Raw genomic sequence first — 18649 nt, forward strand, 5'->3', positions numbered from 1 at the left:
CTGAGAGGACTCTAAATGTAAAACCACTACATTCCTTTGCTGATTTTTGCCACATAGAGGCACTGTTTCATTGCACTTGCCATTTACCTTCCCTTGCCTGAAGTAAATACAGTAAGGTATATTAAATTACGCAGTAAATATATAGTAAAACACAGCTTCGTCAATTTGGAAGGATGAATAAGTACCAAGACTGCTTTCAAGTGCGCCTCTGGAAACAGCAACAAAAAATCCAGATCTAAAGGCTGTTCAAGAAATTTTAGCAGTCTTACATAAATAAACAGTGAGTGCTGTTGTAAATATTGTAATAAGTTGCTTTGACTCGACGCTAGGTTTTAAGATTTCAGTTCATGTGCAGCACACACAATAAAACACTTACAAGTAATAGCAGATAGTTGAAATAAATGTTTACATAGCATTAATTAATCTATTTACTCAATAAGTACTTAAACATTAAACTTATCAGGAGATAGGAAATTGACTAACATACAATGACCCTAAATGCACCACAGTTGATTGAACAATTGATTTTGCCACACCGAGGCGCTGTTTATTCATTCTTTCCATAGTTATCTTTATTTACCTTACTAGCAATCGTTTAAGGAATGACTCTGGTAATTTAATCATATAAAAACATAAGTTTTGGGAAACAAACTGCTCCAGTGCAAATATTTTCACCACTAACTAGGGGCAGTTTTCAAGTTAAAGTGTTAAAGTTTTCAAGTGCAACTGCTAATGCAATAACTTCATTAAACTGACTTCATAGCTTATCTTCGAACCACCACCACACTGTACTTTTCTTTTTCTAATCATCCACCTATTTCATGCATGTTACTAACGGTTGCCACATTTATCTTCCACCCTGTCCTCTACACCAGATTCTGTTGCTGTCACACAGGAAGTTGCTCTTCTGCTTTTGTGCTTCTGTGGTTTCTGACTTAGTTACAGAGTGTATCACACTCCCTCTCCTTCCTCTCACACACAGGCCTCTGAGTTTTACTTTGCAGAGAAGTTTTCAAACAGTGCAGATAGTCGGTGAGACACAGGCTAGGTTTTATTTCTCAGTTCTGTCAGGACCTGACTGGGTTTTTTATCTTGTATCTAGAGATGTTAATCAGGGAGCAAACCCAAACATGAGGATAACTCAACTTTTTTCTTCACTTCTGGTGTCATCTGGACAAGGAAGATTTTAGTGAGCCAGAGACTTAATGTTCATCACCTTGAAGGCCCAGGACTCTCTTACTTGTCATTCGGAGTAATCACCTTCCGCTACTCTGCTGTGGAATAGTCTGATTTTTTAAGTGAATTGGTTTGTGTACAGCTTTCCTCCTGGATTACTTGTGGAGATTAGTGATGGGGAATGCGGCCGCAGGGGGCTTGGAGCTAGAGGCGGCTGAGGGCAGAGAGGCCAGGAACTCAGTTTCGGCGATGAGCGACCCCACACTGTCTTTGCAGAAGAAGCAATCTCCTTCACCAAAACTTCCAATGCCCCCAGAAGAGGAGCTGGAGGAGCGCTTCAATGTGGTGCTGGTGAGTAGCTGAGGAATACACCCTTGCTGCACATAAAAACAAACTAGATTATAGAGATCTGCACAGACTCAAGGAATTATGTAAGATTTGGTAGCAGACCAGCTGATCAGGAAACACAGAACTAGGAAACTATATAAAACAAATCAATTGAGACTTTAAATCAGGTGAAGGTAGTCATGTTTACTAATATTTCTATTACCTTTTCCACTACTTATCTCAGTTTCTTCTGCAAATTTTATAATTACTTATCAGCATTTTTGAAAGTGATCGATAATCTGTCATTTTGCTCAAATGTTAACAAATAATTCAAGGTTCTTTTGAAGTGCCTCTCTACAAGGCGGGTGATTAGTGCCTGCCTGGGTAGCTGGCCTCAAGGGGAAGTTAAGCAACACATTTTATATGAAAGCACACAGGACCGGAAAGCAAGAGTTTCACCATTCTTTCAACAGTCCCAAAAGGCTGGGGACAAAAATCCCCCATCTTCAGAAGTAATACATACAGTATTTGTTTAAATCACAAAGCCGCCAGCAGAAATTCAAATTCTTAAAATACATTTTAAAAAATCCTGTTGAGTTGGAAAAGGAGATCTGTGAAACTAAAGATCAGTTTCACTTGGTCTAGGTTATGTTGGTGTTAGCAAAGTAAAGCACTAATGAAATCCAAAGAACAGAGATTATAAATTGAGACGTGATTATGATGAGCTGAATTCAGAAACAACGGTATCAAAATGAAGATTATTTAATCCTGCAATTTACAGTGTGAGGATGCCTTCTCATGTAAACATTACAACAGGAAGAAGTGGTTTGCTTTATTCTTTATCGTTCTCTAGATTCACTTAAGAATAGTAACGAGTAAACAACATTCCAAATGAAAAAATGAAAAATTAATGTAATGGTATTAATCTCAAAGTGAAAAGATTTTCTATGTAACAAATTATAAACTAGTTGTGAACCTAAATTGAAAGATGTTAGATTAAGTCCTCCAACATCCAGATCTGCAATGGTGCCAAAACATTTGACACACTGAATCAGAAAAAAGAAACCCTAACAATATCCTGTTGTGTGAATGCAATTCTAGATCAGACATGAAAGGGAAAATATCAAATTGCTAAAAAGCATTACTAAACTACTATAATGACTGGTCTCCCAGATTTCCAGATGACTAAAGTTGTGCAGATGGTAAAAGTCATGCAATGCATTTATTTTATAAAGCAGACTCAATAAGAGATGCCTACTTTTGATGTCAACATTTAAAGTATTCACATCATTTTGCTTCATGTATAGAGGATTTTGAGCCTTGCAGCAAGAATGTTCTGGTTTCATATTGATGCCAAAGGTCTTCTTGCATGGAGTTTGCATGTTCTCCATAAGCATTTGTGTGTTCTGACTCGGAACCCCGGCATCCACTGTCCAAAAAGCAATACTGTTTGGTTAATAGGTTACTAAGCTGCTCATAGGAGAGAGTTTCCATTGTAACTGGCAAACTGTCCAGCATATGTCCCAACTCTCAAGCAATGATTGCTGGAGATAGGCACTAGCATCCTGGAATGGAGAATAGCTTGGTGAATGGATTTAGATCATCTTCACATTTTAACATAGCTGTTTATCTATATTTTAGAGACATATGTCATAGATTAATTCAATATACAGTATTATTTACCCCAGGGGCTGCTGTTTATGGTTTGTGTAATTGTAATTGTAGAGATTATGAATATGTGGGTCTCACACAATTTTCTCAGCCTGAATGGGTTGAGAAGACAGTATTTTTCCTCTTACAGATTTCTTCTGCTTTCTTGTCACATTTAAATGTTTCATATCATCAGACAAACATCAGTGTTCCACAAAAACACCTTGTGTAAATAAACATCCATATCTGAACTACTTGTAAATGGCTAAGCATTAAGAAGAAAGAAAACCTGTCCAAACCAATCTGGTGCTGTGCATGTGCCTCGTGAAACCAAGAATTAACTGTAAATAACCAAATTTTTGGAAAGCTGAGTTCAGTTTCACTAGTCACACCCAGGCTTGATTGCTGCCTAACCTGTAGAATCACTTAAATAGAGCCTGTCTGATGAAACGAAGTAGTGTAAAAGTTCTTAAACTGAAAGGAAAATGCTCCAAAGCCATTTCTAAGAGTTTGGTCTCTGGTGAATCACAGTGAGTGCCATTATTTACAAAAGCAGCAAACATTGAAACAGTGGTGAACCTTCATAGAGTAAGCTGGCCTTCTAAAATTACTCTGAGTGAATTAACAACTCATACATGAGTCCAGAAGAACATCTAAAGTACTGCAGGCTTTAGCTAAGGCAAATGTTCAGTAAGAAAGAAACTGGGCAAAAAAAAGGCTTTATAGAAGAGTTTCAAGACAAAATAATAAAAAAAAAACATCTCACATTTACCAAAAACGAAATCTTAATGATCTCGGATTTCTTTTTAGGAAATAATTAAGAGTCAAAAGAAAAATGTTCTGGAGAGTGGACTTCTTCTTACAACCTTGTTACATCTGGTGTAAAACTAACAGAGCCTTTTTCAAAAAGAAAAAAAAAAAAATCAATATGCTGACAGGGAAACATGCTGATTGCAACGTGATGATCTGGGACTGCTTTGCTTTCAAAGTGCAGAGAATCCTGAAGGAGAATGTCCAGCCAGGACAATGATCCAAAACACACCATGAAATCCACCTTTGAATGACTAAAAAAAAAACAACCTTGTAGAGTGGCCTAGTCAAATTCTGTACTTAAATCTGCTTCAGATGCAGTGGCTGTTGATAACTCGCCTGACTTAAAACAGTTCTGGTGTAGATCATTTTTGCTTTACTTAATAAATGAGATGTGCTCTTCAAAATTGTATTTTGATAAATATAAACTAATCCGTGTGATATACTTTGTTATCTCACATAGTGAACCAACATGACCTGCTTCCTGCCTGTTGCACCCTCCCAGCGCTCATATGAATGTATGACCTCACTTCTTCTTTTAGCAGAACACTTCCATTGTAAGCTTAAGATTGAATCTTTAAACAAGAAAGACATTTTGCCCCAAGTAGACATTCTCTTTCTTCATTAACACCAGTTTTTTCCAAACATTGACAACATAAGTCAATGTGCGTGACTTATCTACCCTTTTTCCTTACCATAAAACCCACGAAGGGGCTCCACCCTTGCGCCGCCAAGGATGAAGCACAGTTCTCTGTTCGCCAAGACAACGGGCCATTTCCGTTTTGAACCTCTTCTTTTTTTTAAATGTGAAAAAGAAACACCCAGTTGCTGGTTGGGTGTGCCTGGGGTAACTCAAAACCACACTCAGTGCTGAGTTAACTTATTTGTCTTGACAGTAAAAGTGTGCTTTTGGGGTTTTAGGTTAGATCAAAGTGCATAATCTGACTTGAAGTATTTTAAATTAAGTTAGTAAGAAACACAAAATTTGTACAGGAATATATCGTTTTAATTACAAGCTCCCTACTTTGATGCTGAATTATTCCCATTTATTTTTATTTCTTCATCTTTTTAAAGAGAATGACCAGTTTTATATTAGAATTCAGTCATTATATAAATTCTGTTGTGCCCTTTCTTAACACTAAGAACTAAACTTATGGTCTTATTACAACAGCCTACACTAAAAATCTATGAAGGTGGTGTTTTTCAGTCGTAATAAAAGATTATGGAGAAGAGAAGTAGAAAAACAAGATTTAAAAGTTTAGTTAATCTTTTATTTCCTCCAGGCAGTCAAACAGTATGGATGTAGATGTTTTTTTTTTTATTTCTAACTCTATATGTCTGCTGATGCACTGCATATCAAATCATAAATTAAAAGTCTATAATACACAGCAGTGTATTATCTTAGAGTTAACTTTGACTTGGGAAAAACCAAGACAAAAATGCAGTCAGATGTTACTGGAAACATGGGCAAAAGCCAGTCTCTGCTGACTTGTATCAGTATCACCAGCTACACTTGTATGCTCTCCTGCGATGCAGAAAGCTGCCCTGAAATATTGCAACATAAACCAAACTAAGGCCAACTTTTCCAGGGTTATTTGTCCATCTTATTACAGGACAATGCAACACCAAAGTCTCACCAGACTTTCCAAAAATATGGAAAGAAAAGAGAAAGAGGGCAAAGGGAGTACATTTTAATGTTGATTTGACCTCAAGCTGATTCGCTGTAACATTGCCAATAAGCAATAAGGAAGATGTAGCAAAACAAAAAGTCATGAGAGGTGCACAAACAGAAAAAGGCAACCTAACGGTGACACCCAAAAACATGTGTGAAAATATTTTAAAAATATTTAAATTAGAAGTTTTATTCCTGGATCTCATATAGATAAAGTATATTTTAAGCGTTGTGATAAAGCATCATCATAAAAATCTAAAACCTTCATTCTTTTGCTGTTTTGTTTCATCAAGCTAAAGTGGTAGTCAGTAAAAAAGACTTCTGAAATAAATATCTGTTTATTGCAAATATGTTTTGGGAGATGAAGTAGCTCTTGACAACTACCCGTAACTCATGCAAACAGTGAGTCATCTTTCCTCTGAACAGGTGCATCCTCCTACTTCTTACTGACATTTAATATACATTTGTTTAGACTGACATACAATTGAAGAAGCAGAGAAGAAGGAAATAATGTGTAAAGAATATTGTTGTGCCATGACAAAAATATTTTCCTCCCTTATAGATGGATTCTGTTTTTGCTTATTTGTCACCCTTTATTGTTTTAGATCAGCAAACAAATTTTAATATCAGGCAAACTGAGTAAATACAGAATGTAGTTTCTCAATTTAATTTTAATTATTAAAAGAAAAAAGCTATCCAAAACAACTTGTTGTTATGTTAAATATGATTGATCCCCTTTTAAACACACAAATTAACTCCAATTTTAAAAAAATATTTCTGCTTCTTTAACAACGCCCTGCCAGATCCAGAGAATCCAGAAATCACTTGAATAAAACGTGTCTGGCATGAAGAAGACTGAAAGACATGAAAAGGCAACACACGATGTCCCCAATCTAAGAAAATTCAAGAACAAATGAGAAACTAAGTCATTGAAAAGGGCTACAAAGCCTTTTGTAGTCCTTTGGGATTTCAGTGAACTACAGCGAGTCCCACTGTCCACAAATAGAGAAAAATAAAACACGTGTGAGGCTTCAGGAGTGGCCAGCCTGTCAAAATTACTTCTGCATTGACAACTCATTCAGAGTATCACAAAGGAACCCAGAACAAACATTGAAAGCACTGCTGGCCCTTTTTTCCTCAAGTTAAGGTCAGTGTTCGTGATTCAACAATAAAAAACAGAGTGGGCAAAAATTGTGTCTAAGGAGAAGTTTCAATCTAAAATATTTGCTAAAAAAATATCTCAATGATCACCAAGATATTATGGAAAGTATTCTAAAAACATACATTAAAAAAGTTTTACATTTTGGAAGATGTATATTCTATAATATCTGTAAAACCTGCACAGCATTTGACAAAATAGTCAAACATGAAAGTTTGATAATCTGGGTCTGCTTTGATTCAATAGGTCCTGCTCCTGAGAGAATGTCAACAAATCTGGGTGTTTAAATTCAAAGCACACTAAGTAGAGGTTCTAATAAAGGTTAAAATAAAAGAAAATTAAGTATCTGGAGTGTTCTAGCTAAAGTTTAGGATTATATATCCATTTGATATTCTGTGGCAAGACTCCAAACAGGCCATTCAAACATTACAGTTTGGTTGAATTCAAACCCTCCTGCAAAGAAAAGTGGGCCAAAATTCCACCACAGAAATCTAAAGACTCACTGCCAGTTATTTAAAACATCTGATAGCAGTTGTTTCCTGCCAGGGTAGCAAAATTAGTTATTAGGTTTATTGGGAAATTACTTCTTTACATTTAGTCAAATTAGTTTAGATAGCTGTTCCCTCCTTAATTAACTGAACTTTTACTCAGGCATTCTTTGTCTGATTTTAATTTCTTGATAATGTGAAACTATTAGTTGTAACAAAAGAGCAAAAGCAGAAGAGGTCCAAAAGGGACCAAATATACATTTCTCTATCAATTTAAAAAAAAAATAATTTCTCTTACTCTTTCCTTCAGAGCTACATGAATTTGCCTCCTGACAAACTTAAGCTGTTGAGTCAATACGACAACGACAAGAAATGGGAATTAGTCTGCGATCAGGTGAGCGTTTTTGCTGGTGTTTCATCATTTCAAACCACAAAAGACGTCATGACACTGAACAGGATTGTTGCACCAGGACAGAGTTGACTGAAAGTGCATAAACATTTAGTGAAAAAAAAATTGGTGTGATGTGTGCAGTGTAAAAACCCTGCAGCTCAGTTTCAGTTGTGGCAACTGATAGAGGCATCACTATGGTAACCAAGGGTGGTTAGTGTCTTTTTTTGTATTTAGTGGTGCATGCAGGGATAGCTTCAAATGGTGCACAAATATGATGATTGCGCATTTGTGCTCGTCACCGGTTTTCCAATAAAATGTGAAGCGCCATATGCATATGTTAAATCTTCTGTCTGTTTCCCACCAGGAGCGCTTCCAAGTGAAGAGCCCCCCCTCCACTTACTTGTCCAAGATAAAGAGCTTCTACCAAGATCAAGGAGGGGTGTCCCGCAGGGTCAGTGGGATGCATAACCCCCTGAATAATAGAATTAATATCAAATTTAATCTTCAAACATGTGTAGTGACACCACAAAATGATCTCTTTTTTTCCTTCCTTAGTCGAAGAAAAAAATTCAAGATGCCACCCAGGTCCTTAAAGCCTTGGAGATATCCCTTCGTACTAATCACATTGGGTAAGTATGTGTGATTTTTATTTTATTATTTGAAATGAAAAAACATTTTATGCAGATTTAGAATCCCAGGTTAATTTTCAATTCCTCTGCATTTTTAAGGCTGATTCAGTTTTTATTGACTTTCTTGGGGATGTATGGATGTATGTCATACAAAGGCACAATAGTGAAGACATTAACAAAACTGGATTTGCATTCAATACGATCATGCTATCAATGAAGAGACAAATTGGCAAAAATATTTAAGTAAAGTGGAGTAAAGTGGAGAGGCCTCTAGTACCTCTGAGTTCAAAGTAACACAAGTTATAACTTTGGAGTGTTTGAATGACTAATTAATTCCCACAATGTTTGTGCTCCAAAGCATATCAGTGGCTCCTTTTGGATTATTTTGTTTTTTTAAAGTGATAGTCTTATCTCTGCTTCTTAAATTGTCAAGTGGCACAATGTAATTTTATGAATGGTGCCATGAAAAATAAACTTGCCTTGGATGAGTAACAGTCTATATCTAAAATAGATCATATTAAGGAATGAACAAGGAAAACGAGTGTTGTCATTCATGATTCATAATCTGTATTTGAATGACCCATCACACATCCACATCCATAAATAACGCAGAAACATAAATAGTTCAGCAATCTGGATGGCAGGCATAGAACCCTAATGTTTAGATACCAAAACTGAATGTAACACAAAACATAGCTCTGTAGTGAGGTGAGCAAAATAATTTATTTACAAGGGCTACATTTTTTAAATTCCTGTAGCTACTAGCTTAAATGCTAATGCTAGTTTTTATGCAAATAAAACAATTAAGTTAACATATTAATTTTTACTTCTGACCTCCATGTCAGTGCCTAAACTCAATACATTTTGTTTGTCGTTAAAGAACCCTGGATTCTGTGCTGCAACTGGTTGAAAACTTGACAAACCCTTGCTATGCTACATTAACTACATGCTACATGTTTATATACTTTATTTGGCAATGTAATTTATATTTTTTTTCTTCAGGTGGGCTCAGGAATTTCTTAATGAGCAGAACAAAGGTTTGGATGTCCTGGTGGAATACCTGTCCCATGCTCAAAGTGATACTTCGTGAGTACTTACAGAATATTTGCTGCGTTCTGTGACGATGGCAACATTTGTCACTAAGAGTGAATTTTGACATTTTGCAGATTTGATTTGGAGACCGTGGAAAACGGTGGCACCCTGTCAGACAGACAAAAACCAGCAGAGCGGTCAATGGAAGATTTGACCAAGAACTCTAGCGGGGGTCACTCGCATGGCATGAGCAGAGCTGCACGGGCCCTAACTGTAAGGTAAGAAGCTGCACCCACAAAAGATCAGTGGTGGTATAACTGTGGTTAGAAAGAGGCCGGGTCATCTACATAGTTCTCACCACCATGAGATGTTCATAAAAAGGAACTCACAGCAAATTTAGTCAAATAGATACAACTAAATTTAATCTGCAAAGCAGAAGCCATGTGCTCTTGGGTTACAATGTTGAGACACTCAGCCATTTTCTCAGAAAATGATGGGGCAGATTTTTATCTTTCCACAAATGTCTGTTTCACATTTTATTCTAATATAAGTCCAAATGATGCAAAATGTCAGACACAAAAAAAAAAAATTATCTGAAGTCAAAGTAATATGACTGACAGCTTTAGCAGCTACAGGACTCCATTTATATAAACACAAACCATTTGCAAGCCATTAAGTCTTGTCTCAGAGCTTTTATTTATTTAACGCTTAAACTTTATCTTCGTTTACAGAATAAGCTCTACTCTGGCAAACAGGATGCATAAGAAGTCACATTTATCCCAGCGGAGAGATGATATACATGTGTGCATTATGTGCTTAAGGGCCATCATGAACTACCAGGTAGAGTAATATCAAATAGTCTGAACATGCAGACATGAATTGTCATCAAAATGTGTTGCAAACAGAAAACTAAGTTTTATATCTCTGGATCTACAAAAATCTTAAGCTTCCTCTGAAAAAGATGAAAGATTACCATTTTGTAAAGTTATCGGTTGTTTTAAAACTTTCTTCTGTTTTCAGTCTGGTTTTAACCTTGTGATGACTCACCCACGCTGTGTGAATGAGATCACGCTCAGCCTCAACAGCAAAAATCCCAGGTGAGTTTCTTTGTGTTTGAGTTAAACTGTGCCTTGCTGACCCGTCTGCATGGATATCTGACATGTCCCAATGTGCTGTGACAGGACCAAAGCTCTAGTCTTGGAGTTGCTGGCTGCCGTTTGTCTTGTCAGAGGAGGGCACGACATCATTCTCTCCGCTTTTGACAATTTTAAGGAGGTAAAATTTGTGGGAGAGGGAGGAGATTCTAAACGCAACCAGTATCATGTGATATTTGCTCTTTGTTAATCCTGTGATTTGCATGCTGTTGTCACTGACAAGATGCGTCATCTTGTCAGTGACACAGTCCACTTCTCATGTTGTCATATTTCTAACTTTGTGAACTTGTCATTTGTGTGTTCATAAGTCCAAACTCTGATGCAGTGCAGGGTTTTGGCATATTTTTATAGTGTTCAGATAAGAACATTTTTTCAATACATTTAGCTGATCAAAAATTCTGAAAAGATACGCTTATGCCCCCAGGTGGGCAACAGTCTAACTGCATTTCTAAATCTTTTATTGTCTTCAGGTGAGCAAAGAGAGGAACCGCTTTGAGAAGCTGATGGAGTATTTCATCAATGATGACAACAACATTGACTTTATGGTAGGACCATGGATTTACCACCTCTACTGTATGATGCTATCTAATTTTAGGCTATGAAACTTTCAGATAGTATTTCTTAATATTTGATATGTCAAAAAATTAGAACAACAAGTAACATACTTTTCATTTTGAGACTAATTTAGCTTTTTTTTAACTGAACCAAGTAAAACTAACATTGGTTTAACTTCCACATTTGTCCGCAGGTGGCCTGCATGCAGTTCATAAACATTGTGGTCCATTCAGTGGAGAACATGAACTTCCGAGTTCATCTACAGTACGAGTTCACACATCTTGGATTAGACAAATATCTGGAGGTCAGTGTTTGGAAAAACTCAGGTTAGACCTTCATATTCATCAGTAGTGCAGAAAAATGCATCATTTCTAATAATGTGTAAGTTGACAGTGTTTTATGAGTTTAAAAATGAATGAGGAGTTGCCAGAAGAGCTATAAAATGAACCTGAGACTATTTATTTGTCTTTAATCCTAACATGTAACGTTCCTGACCATACAAGATTGTTTTAAGTAAAGTAATTTCCCCTTTACTTTTCAACTGATCTGTAAATAGTAATACAGTGATGTCAAATGTTTCTCAGATCGACAAACATGACAGTGATTGCAAGCATTAAACATATTAAACATACAATAATATTCATATGTATATATAGAACATATTATTGTATGGTATATGACCTCTTTTAATTTGTAATCTTCATGCATTTCTGTGAAACAGAGTCTGAAACAGACTGAAAGCGAGAAGCTGAAAGTCCAGATTCAGGCCTACTTGGACAACGTGTTAGATGTTGGCGCTCTGCTGGAGGATGCCGAGAACAGAGGAGGGGTACTGGAGCATGTGGATGAACTGCAGAATCACAACATTCAGGTAAAATATTACATCTTACATAACTCTTAGCTCAGTAATGGAGACCCTTGTGTTGCATAGGTTGTGGTTTAAACTAGGACTTAACAGCAGGGTTATTTTTGTTTTGTGTTGCAGCTGAACTCCCAGCTTGAGGAGCTGGAGACTCAGACCACAGACAGGATATCTGAACTGGAGACTCAGCTTATCCAGGCCACAAAGGAAGCTGAGCTGCTTAAAGTAAGAATTAACAATGCACACTACCAGAGAGGCAAAGAGTGCAATCGTGACCTTGATTAGCATTGATAACCCTCATATTAAATTTGAAAAATTGTCTGATTAAGCTTTGAGAACACACAAATGTTATATCTTATTTTTACTAAAATGTTGTGCATTTCCTGCTATTCTGCCACTGTAGCAACATAATCTTATCATATTAATGTAAGTCAAGATAGCATTTTTTTTTTTTACCCAGTTTAATACATAGTAAAAGGGAAATTGACAAAACAACAGAAAGAGCAAGTTCCTATCAATATCAAGTGACAAATAATTATGGTTTTCACTACTAGATGTTGTGAATTTGTGAATTTACTCAAGGAATATCTCCCTTGACAAAAATTAATTGATGGTAAAAGAAAAATATATTAGATATTCGGCATTGAAGGTATAAATTAATTTCCTGAGTCATTTTAATGAGATTAAAGTAGTAAAAATTATGTTTAGTTGAAAGCATTAATAAAGTGGGACTTAAAACCTCAAATGGAAAACTATCTGAAGACAGATGAGTTAAGACGATCTATGTCTGCCTCCTTCAGGAAAGCCTCCGTGAGTCGTGTTCCCAGGTCAGCTCTTTGCAGCAGAGAGAGCGAGAGCGGGAGCTGGACAGGGAGCGGGAGCGGGACAGGGAGCGTCGGGGCTCCTCTGTCGGTCAGTCACACTCTGAGCTGGAGCAGAAGATCCAGGAGCTGCAGCACAAGGGGGTGATCAAACTCGGACGCACTCCGTCAGGAGGCCTCGACATCCAGGTTGTGCCTGTGAAAGTTGTTGAGTATGTCCAAAGCCCGGCTTCATCCACCGAACCAAGCATCCAAACCTCAGCACCCACCACAGCTGGTGGTCCAGGGGAGACTGCGACTCCTCCTCCCCCACCTCCTCCTCCATCAGATGGAAGTTCTGTTGCTCCGCCTCCTCCTCCTCCGCCCCCTCCCCCGCCCGGAGCAGGTCCACCGCCACCTCCTCCACCTCCACCTGGTGTGGGAGCCCCACCACCTCCTCCTCCCCCACCTGGTGCTGGACCCCCTCCTCCTCCTCCCCCACCTGGTGCTGGACCCCCTCCTCCGCCTCCCCCACCCGGTGCTGGACCCCCACCTCCTCCTCCTCCACCTGGTGGTGGACCCCCACCTCCTTCTGGAGCTCCAAATGCCCAATCTGGTGAGGACATCGAGACAAATGGGAAAAGTCTCACTAAAGCTCATGACCTGATTTGTGTTTGACCACTTCCTATTTATGTTTGGTCAGGGTTCAAGACTAAGAAGCCGATTCAGACTAAGTACAGGATGCCTTTGTTGAACTGGCAGGCTTTAAAACCAAACCAAGTAACTGGCACAGTGTTTAATGAGCTAGATGACGAACAGATCCTAGGGGTGAGATTACACGACTTGCAATATTTGCACTTTAAATTGGTCCTGGAATAAAATAATTAATTTTCTCCACCTAACATTCTGTCCCTACAAGGAGCTGAACATGGAAATATTTGAGGAACAGTTCAAGACAAGGTCACAGGGAAGTTCTGCAGATCTATCCAAGGTTAAGAAAAAGATGGCACAAAAGGCTCCTACCAAGACATCACTTATTGATGCAAACAAGGCTAAGAATCTAGCCATCACTCTCCGCAAGGGCGGAATGGACCCATCGGCTATCTGCACAGCCATAGAGACGTATTGATTACTGTTTATCATTCCTAGAATAAGTCTCTTCTTGTCCCTTTCATTGCTCTCTTTGATGCTAGTTCATCTATCATACAGGTACGACCAGCAATCTCTGTCCATAGACTTCCTGGAATTACTTGAACACTTCATCCCATCAGACTTTGAGATGAAACTTCTTGTAAACTATGAGAAAGAAGGCCGTCCACTGGAGGAGCTGACTAAGGAAGACCAATTCATTCTACGTTTCGGGAAGATCGCCCGTCTAAACCAGCGAATAAACACGCTTACCTTCATGGGCAACTTCCCAGAGAGTGTCAAACGCCTGCAACCGGTCAGTTTGTGGTTAAAGTGCTAAAACTTCAGCTGATATAGGCTCAAACCAAATGGACTTATGGTGTTTTCACTTCGTCCACAGCAACTGAACTCCATCATTGCTGCGTCCATGTCCATCAAGTCTTCAGATAAACTGAAAAAGATCTTAGAAGTAAGTCAAACTGGACTGACTGACTTCGAAGTGTGAGATTTTGCTATTCAACTCATGCATTCTCTTTCAGATTGTTCTTGCCTTTGGTAACTATATGAACAGCAGTAAGAGAGGTGCGGCCTACGGTTTCAGACTGCAGAGTCTTGACCTCGTAAGTAGCTTTCCTTGTAGATTTACTCATGTGTTTGCACTAAACATTAAACCAGTTCTGTCATCTTTCAGCTGTTGGAGACTAAGTCCACCGACCGCTCCCAGACGCTACTTCAGTTCATCACTAATATCGTCCTTGAAAAATACCCAGACCTAGTCAACTTCCACACCGATCTACACTTTATAGACAAAGCTGCTCTTGGTACATAGATACACCTCAATTAGCCAACATATTTTAGTGTCTGAATGTGTTTTTAAAAAATATCCTTTTTCCTTGCTAGTATCCCTGGACAGTATTCTCCAAAATATCCGGTCATTAGAACGAGGAATGGAGATGACCAAGAAGGAGTTCCTGGTGCAGGATGACAGCCCGGTGTTAAAGGAATTCATCAAAACAAACAGTGAGCACCTGGAGTCTCTGATCAAAGACAGCAAGACGGCACAGGTTGGAATTTTGTCATTTTCAACCCATAAAACAGCTTCTATTATGTTTATTATATTTCCAAACATTTTTGCTTATCCCTCCAGGAGGCTTATGCCTCTGTTGTGGAGTATTTTGGAGAGAATCCCAAAACCATGCAGCCTTCCATGTTTTTCCCGCTGTTTGGGCGTTTCATAAAGGCTTATAAGGTGAGGTCTTTGTTGCATCCATTTCTACAATAGCTCATTTCATGCTAATAACCTTATCCATATTTTTAATGCAGATAGCACAGCAAGACATTGAGCTGAAAAAGAAAATAGAAAAGGAGAGTTCTGAGGAAAAAGAAGCACCATCTCCAAACAAGCCTGCAGCACAAAAGGTAAGAAGATCCCTTCTTATGTTGTTGACTGGAAGATTTCAATTTTTCTCAGATTTGCTGATTTATAGCATAGATTGTCTTAAACTAAACATTTCCAGACAGAGACAGCATTACAACAGCAGGGGGCTGCCAAGAGCACTGCAGATATCACAGAAGTTTGGCATAAAAGTAGCACATCAGTCATTCATACACAAGAAAAGTTCTGTATGAAACTAATAATCCTCTGGTTAATCTGAATTTATTTCAGCTCCGAGTCAGTTCACTTCATCCCCAGTGTGTACCCACTTTCACAAAAATGTGAGACTAGTGTTAGTTAGTTAGTCACGGTAGTTAAGCATTTGTAACATGTAACAGTCGTAATAATGAAAGATGTTGCAATCTCTATCAGATCTTTGATTTTATTGATTATTTTATGAAGACTTTATATTATTTTTCAACCCATTGAAGACAACATGAAATTATAAAAACATCAAAAGTATAAAATGATTAATTTTATACTTTAAAATTAAAGTATAATTTAATTTTATAAATTAAATTCATAAAATTTAATTTTATAAATTAAATTTATAAAATTTAATTTATAAAAGGGGTTTTTATATTACAACACGACAATACCCATTCAGTATAAAGCTCAAGGAAAGTAACTCCTGCGATTTTGAATGATTCACATTTGTGAATCACATCTGTGTATGATTGTATTATTTTGTTTGCTAATATGTATTTATTGCCTATTGTAAAGTATTCTTGTAGCATTAATTACACAATGCATCCCCATAAAGTCTGAAATCTCTGAAGTAAATTTGTCAGCAAATCAAGAAAATCTTACATTTAGATTTACTGGACACTGAAATTGTTCAATCTTCTGTTTATGTCATTTATGTGATTATGACCTAATATGAAAGAAACCCTAATATTCAATTTCTTGGGAAATTAGATTATCATATAATAACAATAAAAATAGGTTTTAAATACAGGTTTTATGCTATGAACATACATGCCTACACAATCATGGGCAAGACTGCTGACTTGACAGTTTTACAGCAGACAGACTGTGACATCCTGTATATCTGCCTACTCTACAAGTAGAGTAGGCAACTAAATGTCATTGCTAGAGAAGCTTGCTGTTCACAAAGTGATGCATTTAAGTATAGTAGTGAAAGGTTCAGTGGAAGGAAAAGGTGTGGTAGCAAAAGCTGCTATTGAAACAGCCACCAGAAGACTGTGCAGCAAAGGTGGAAGATTGTCAAGCATGGGTTGTGCCTAGAGTCACAGCTTAACAACTCAGCAACATAACAGGCTGACAAATCTATGCAACAAATGATTAATGCAGTAATTTATGCAGATGAGACCCAATTAAGAGTCTTTTCTAGATTATAATTGTCTGAGAAACTGAGTTTTTATTAACTGTATTCTGTAAATATGAGAATGAACACAAATGTTTCAAATATATTACTCTGAATGAGTGATATTGTAATTTTGTGTGAAAAAACAAACAAACCCCAAAACACGTTCAATTATAATTTAAAAATATCTTCGTCTTCTTTCAAGGGCCCCACGATGCCGAAGATGGATCTGATAGCAGAGTTAAAGAAGAGGCAGGTGAAATCTCCGGTACGAGAGGGAAAAGATGGTGCACTGGAGGATATTATTACAGGTACAGTAACAAGAAACACTGTAGAGTTTTACACCAAAGTATATAGATAATGTTCTACCTTCACAACTTGCTTGTTGTCACTTTCCATCAGATCTGAGGACAGCACCTTACAGACGCTCAGACGGTCGTCGACCAGCTCAGCGCCAAGAAACTTGAGTCAATTTGGCTTATTTTAAGTGATTTTGATGAATATGAAATATACACTCAAATATACAAGCAACTATATCAAGCTTTTAGAATATGATGTATGTACAATATAACATGAACCGCATCAGTCATTTGGCATTGTGTATTAACTATATTTTGTAGCATGACTTAGCTATGTAAATACAGAAAATGCAAGAATTTTACCAATACGTTCACCAACGTCGATTCATCAAGACAATCTATCTTTTCTATGCTCCATCAATGTACTTGTATGCTCTAAAATTGTAAGACTGTTTAAAAAATTCATGATTTATTTTTAAAGTAAACATTTTTGTAACCACTGTATTTTGTATTTGTTTTCTTTATGACCTGAGAAGTGACTCGGGTGTCTTAAAGCAGAAGGAATAAAGCAAGATCAGACTGTACAAGAGGGCTGCACTTTATTGGACACACAATCACAGCAAATTATGTACAAAAGAAGGCAGGTTGAGGCGCCTGCTGTCTTCTCACAAAAAGAAAAAAAAACACACATTTCTCACAAAATATCATGGCATCCACACTGATAAAATTATCTCCAGTATCAGTAGGCATTTAAATTTTATATATCTCATATAATTGATCTATTTTTTGCAGTTATTTTTGTTCTTATGTCACACTACTCTACAAATGGGAGAACAGTAGATGATTTCTCATGTTGGGGTGCGTTCAAGCCTTCTGATCCCTGGATGTTCAACACTCCCAGTCACTATCGTCATCACGTAACTTCACAGTAAGACTGAACATGCCCGTGTCACACATACTAAAATAACGTATCGTTTCTGTTTGTAAACCTCAAACATATATACCCACTTCTTTGACTGTTTCTTATAACTTTGAAAAAACATGTACTGTACGTAACTTTTTTTTTTTTTCTAAACTGCACCGTGCGTTTGCTTGAGACTATACATGCATTGTTTTTGTATATACCTTTGTATCCATCATCATAGTTTATAATAAAACATCTTTTGGACATAATTCGGTGAACTCTCTATGACTCAACCTATTTACAAGTCAATTTTATTTTATTTTTTTATTTATTTTTGATGCCAAGATTTTTGAACATCCACACATTCAAGTAAAAATCTCAGATACATACTACAGAATGTAGATTAAGTATCAGAAAAGAAATACAAATGCAAAATCAAAGACTTCATAGTTCTCCACATGATTCCTTAATAAATCTGTCTTTTACCATTTTAAAAGTTTAGCTTAAACGCTACTTAAAGCCACAAACTAGAGCAGTATAAGCAACATAATGTACACTTATAGTCTCTGAACCTTTTAATCCACATTCCTGCCATCTCAGTTAACATGCAAACAAAGAAAAAAAGAGAAAAAAATGAATTAAAGCCAAGTAACTTGCTTTAGTCAAAGCAGCAAGAGCTCTTTTGAAGCCTTTGAACTTGTGTCACAGTAAGTACTAAATGTTCTGTTTCCGACCATCTCCAGTGTCACTAATACCATTTAGATCACAAATACAGAATGGCAGAATAAAATGAGAAAAAAACAAAACACATACAAAATAACCCAGACCTAATAGGAAAATAAGCCCCTACT

At 37.2% G+C, this 18649-nt stretch overlaps 1 protein-coding gene across 1 annotated transcript; it reads left to right on the forward strand.

Annotated features, from left to right (window-relative positions):
• Window positions 1–958: 958 nt before the first annotated feature.
• Window positions 959–18067, forward strand: fmnl1a (formin-like 1a). The gene is made up of 25 exons (XM_044099412.1): window positions 959–1527; window positions 7593–7676; window positions 8038–8124; window positions 8229–8302; window positions 9305–9388; window positions 9469–9612; window positions 10066–10174; window positions 10355–10431; window positions 10516–10609; window positions 10959–11033; window positions 11237–11347; window positions 11765–11914; window positions 12029–12130; window positions 12706–13321; window positions 13409–13533; window positions 13625–13827; window positions 13915–14149; window positions 14234–14302; window positions 14373–14453; window positions 14525–14654; window positions 14734–14897; window positions 14981–15082; window positions 15157–15252; window positions 16801–16906; window positions 16998–18067. Exons 1-25 carry the CDS (start codon window positions 1351–1353, stop codon window positions 17060–17062), a joined length of 3360 nt encoding a protein of 1119 aa, XP_043955347.1. The 5' UTR covers window positions 959–1350; the 3' UTR covers window positions 17063–18067.
• Window positions 18068–18649: the final 582 nt, after the last annotated feature.

This window comes from Gambusia affinis, linkage group LG19, assembly GCF_019740435.1.
Source record: "Gambusia affinis linkage group LG19, SWU_Gaff_1.0, whole genome shotgun sequence".
Taxonomy (NCBI): domain Eukaryota; kingdom Metazoa; phylum Chordata; class Actinopteri; order Cyprinodontiformes; family Poeciliidae; genus Gambusia; species Gambusia affinis.

Excerpts from the sequence above, each read along its gene's own strand:
- fmnl1a (XM_044099412.1), top strand. The coding sequence starts at position 1,351 with ATGGGGAATGCGGCCGCAGGGGGCTTGGAGCTAGAGGCGGCTGAGGGC. Across the intron at positions 12,131-12,705 it reads AGGAAGCTGAGCTGCTTAAA|GAAAGCCTCCGTGAGTCGTG; the intron begins GTAAGAATTAAC and ends TGCCTCCTTCAG. Across the intron at positions 14,655-14,733 it reads TATAGACAAAGCTGCTCTTG|TATCCCTGGACAGTATTCTC; the intron begins GTACATAGATAC and ends TTTCCTTGCTAG.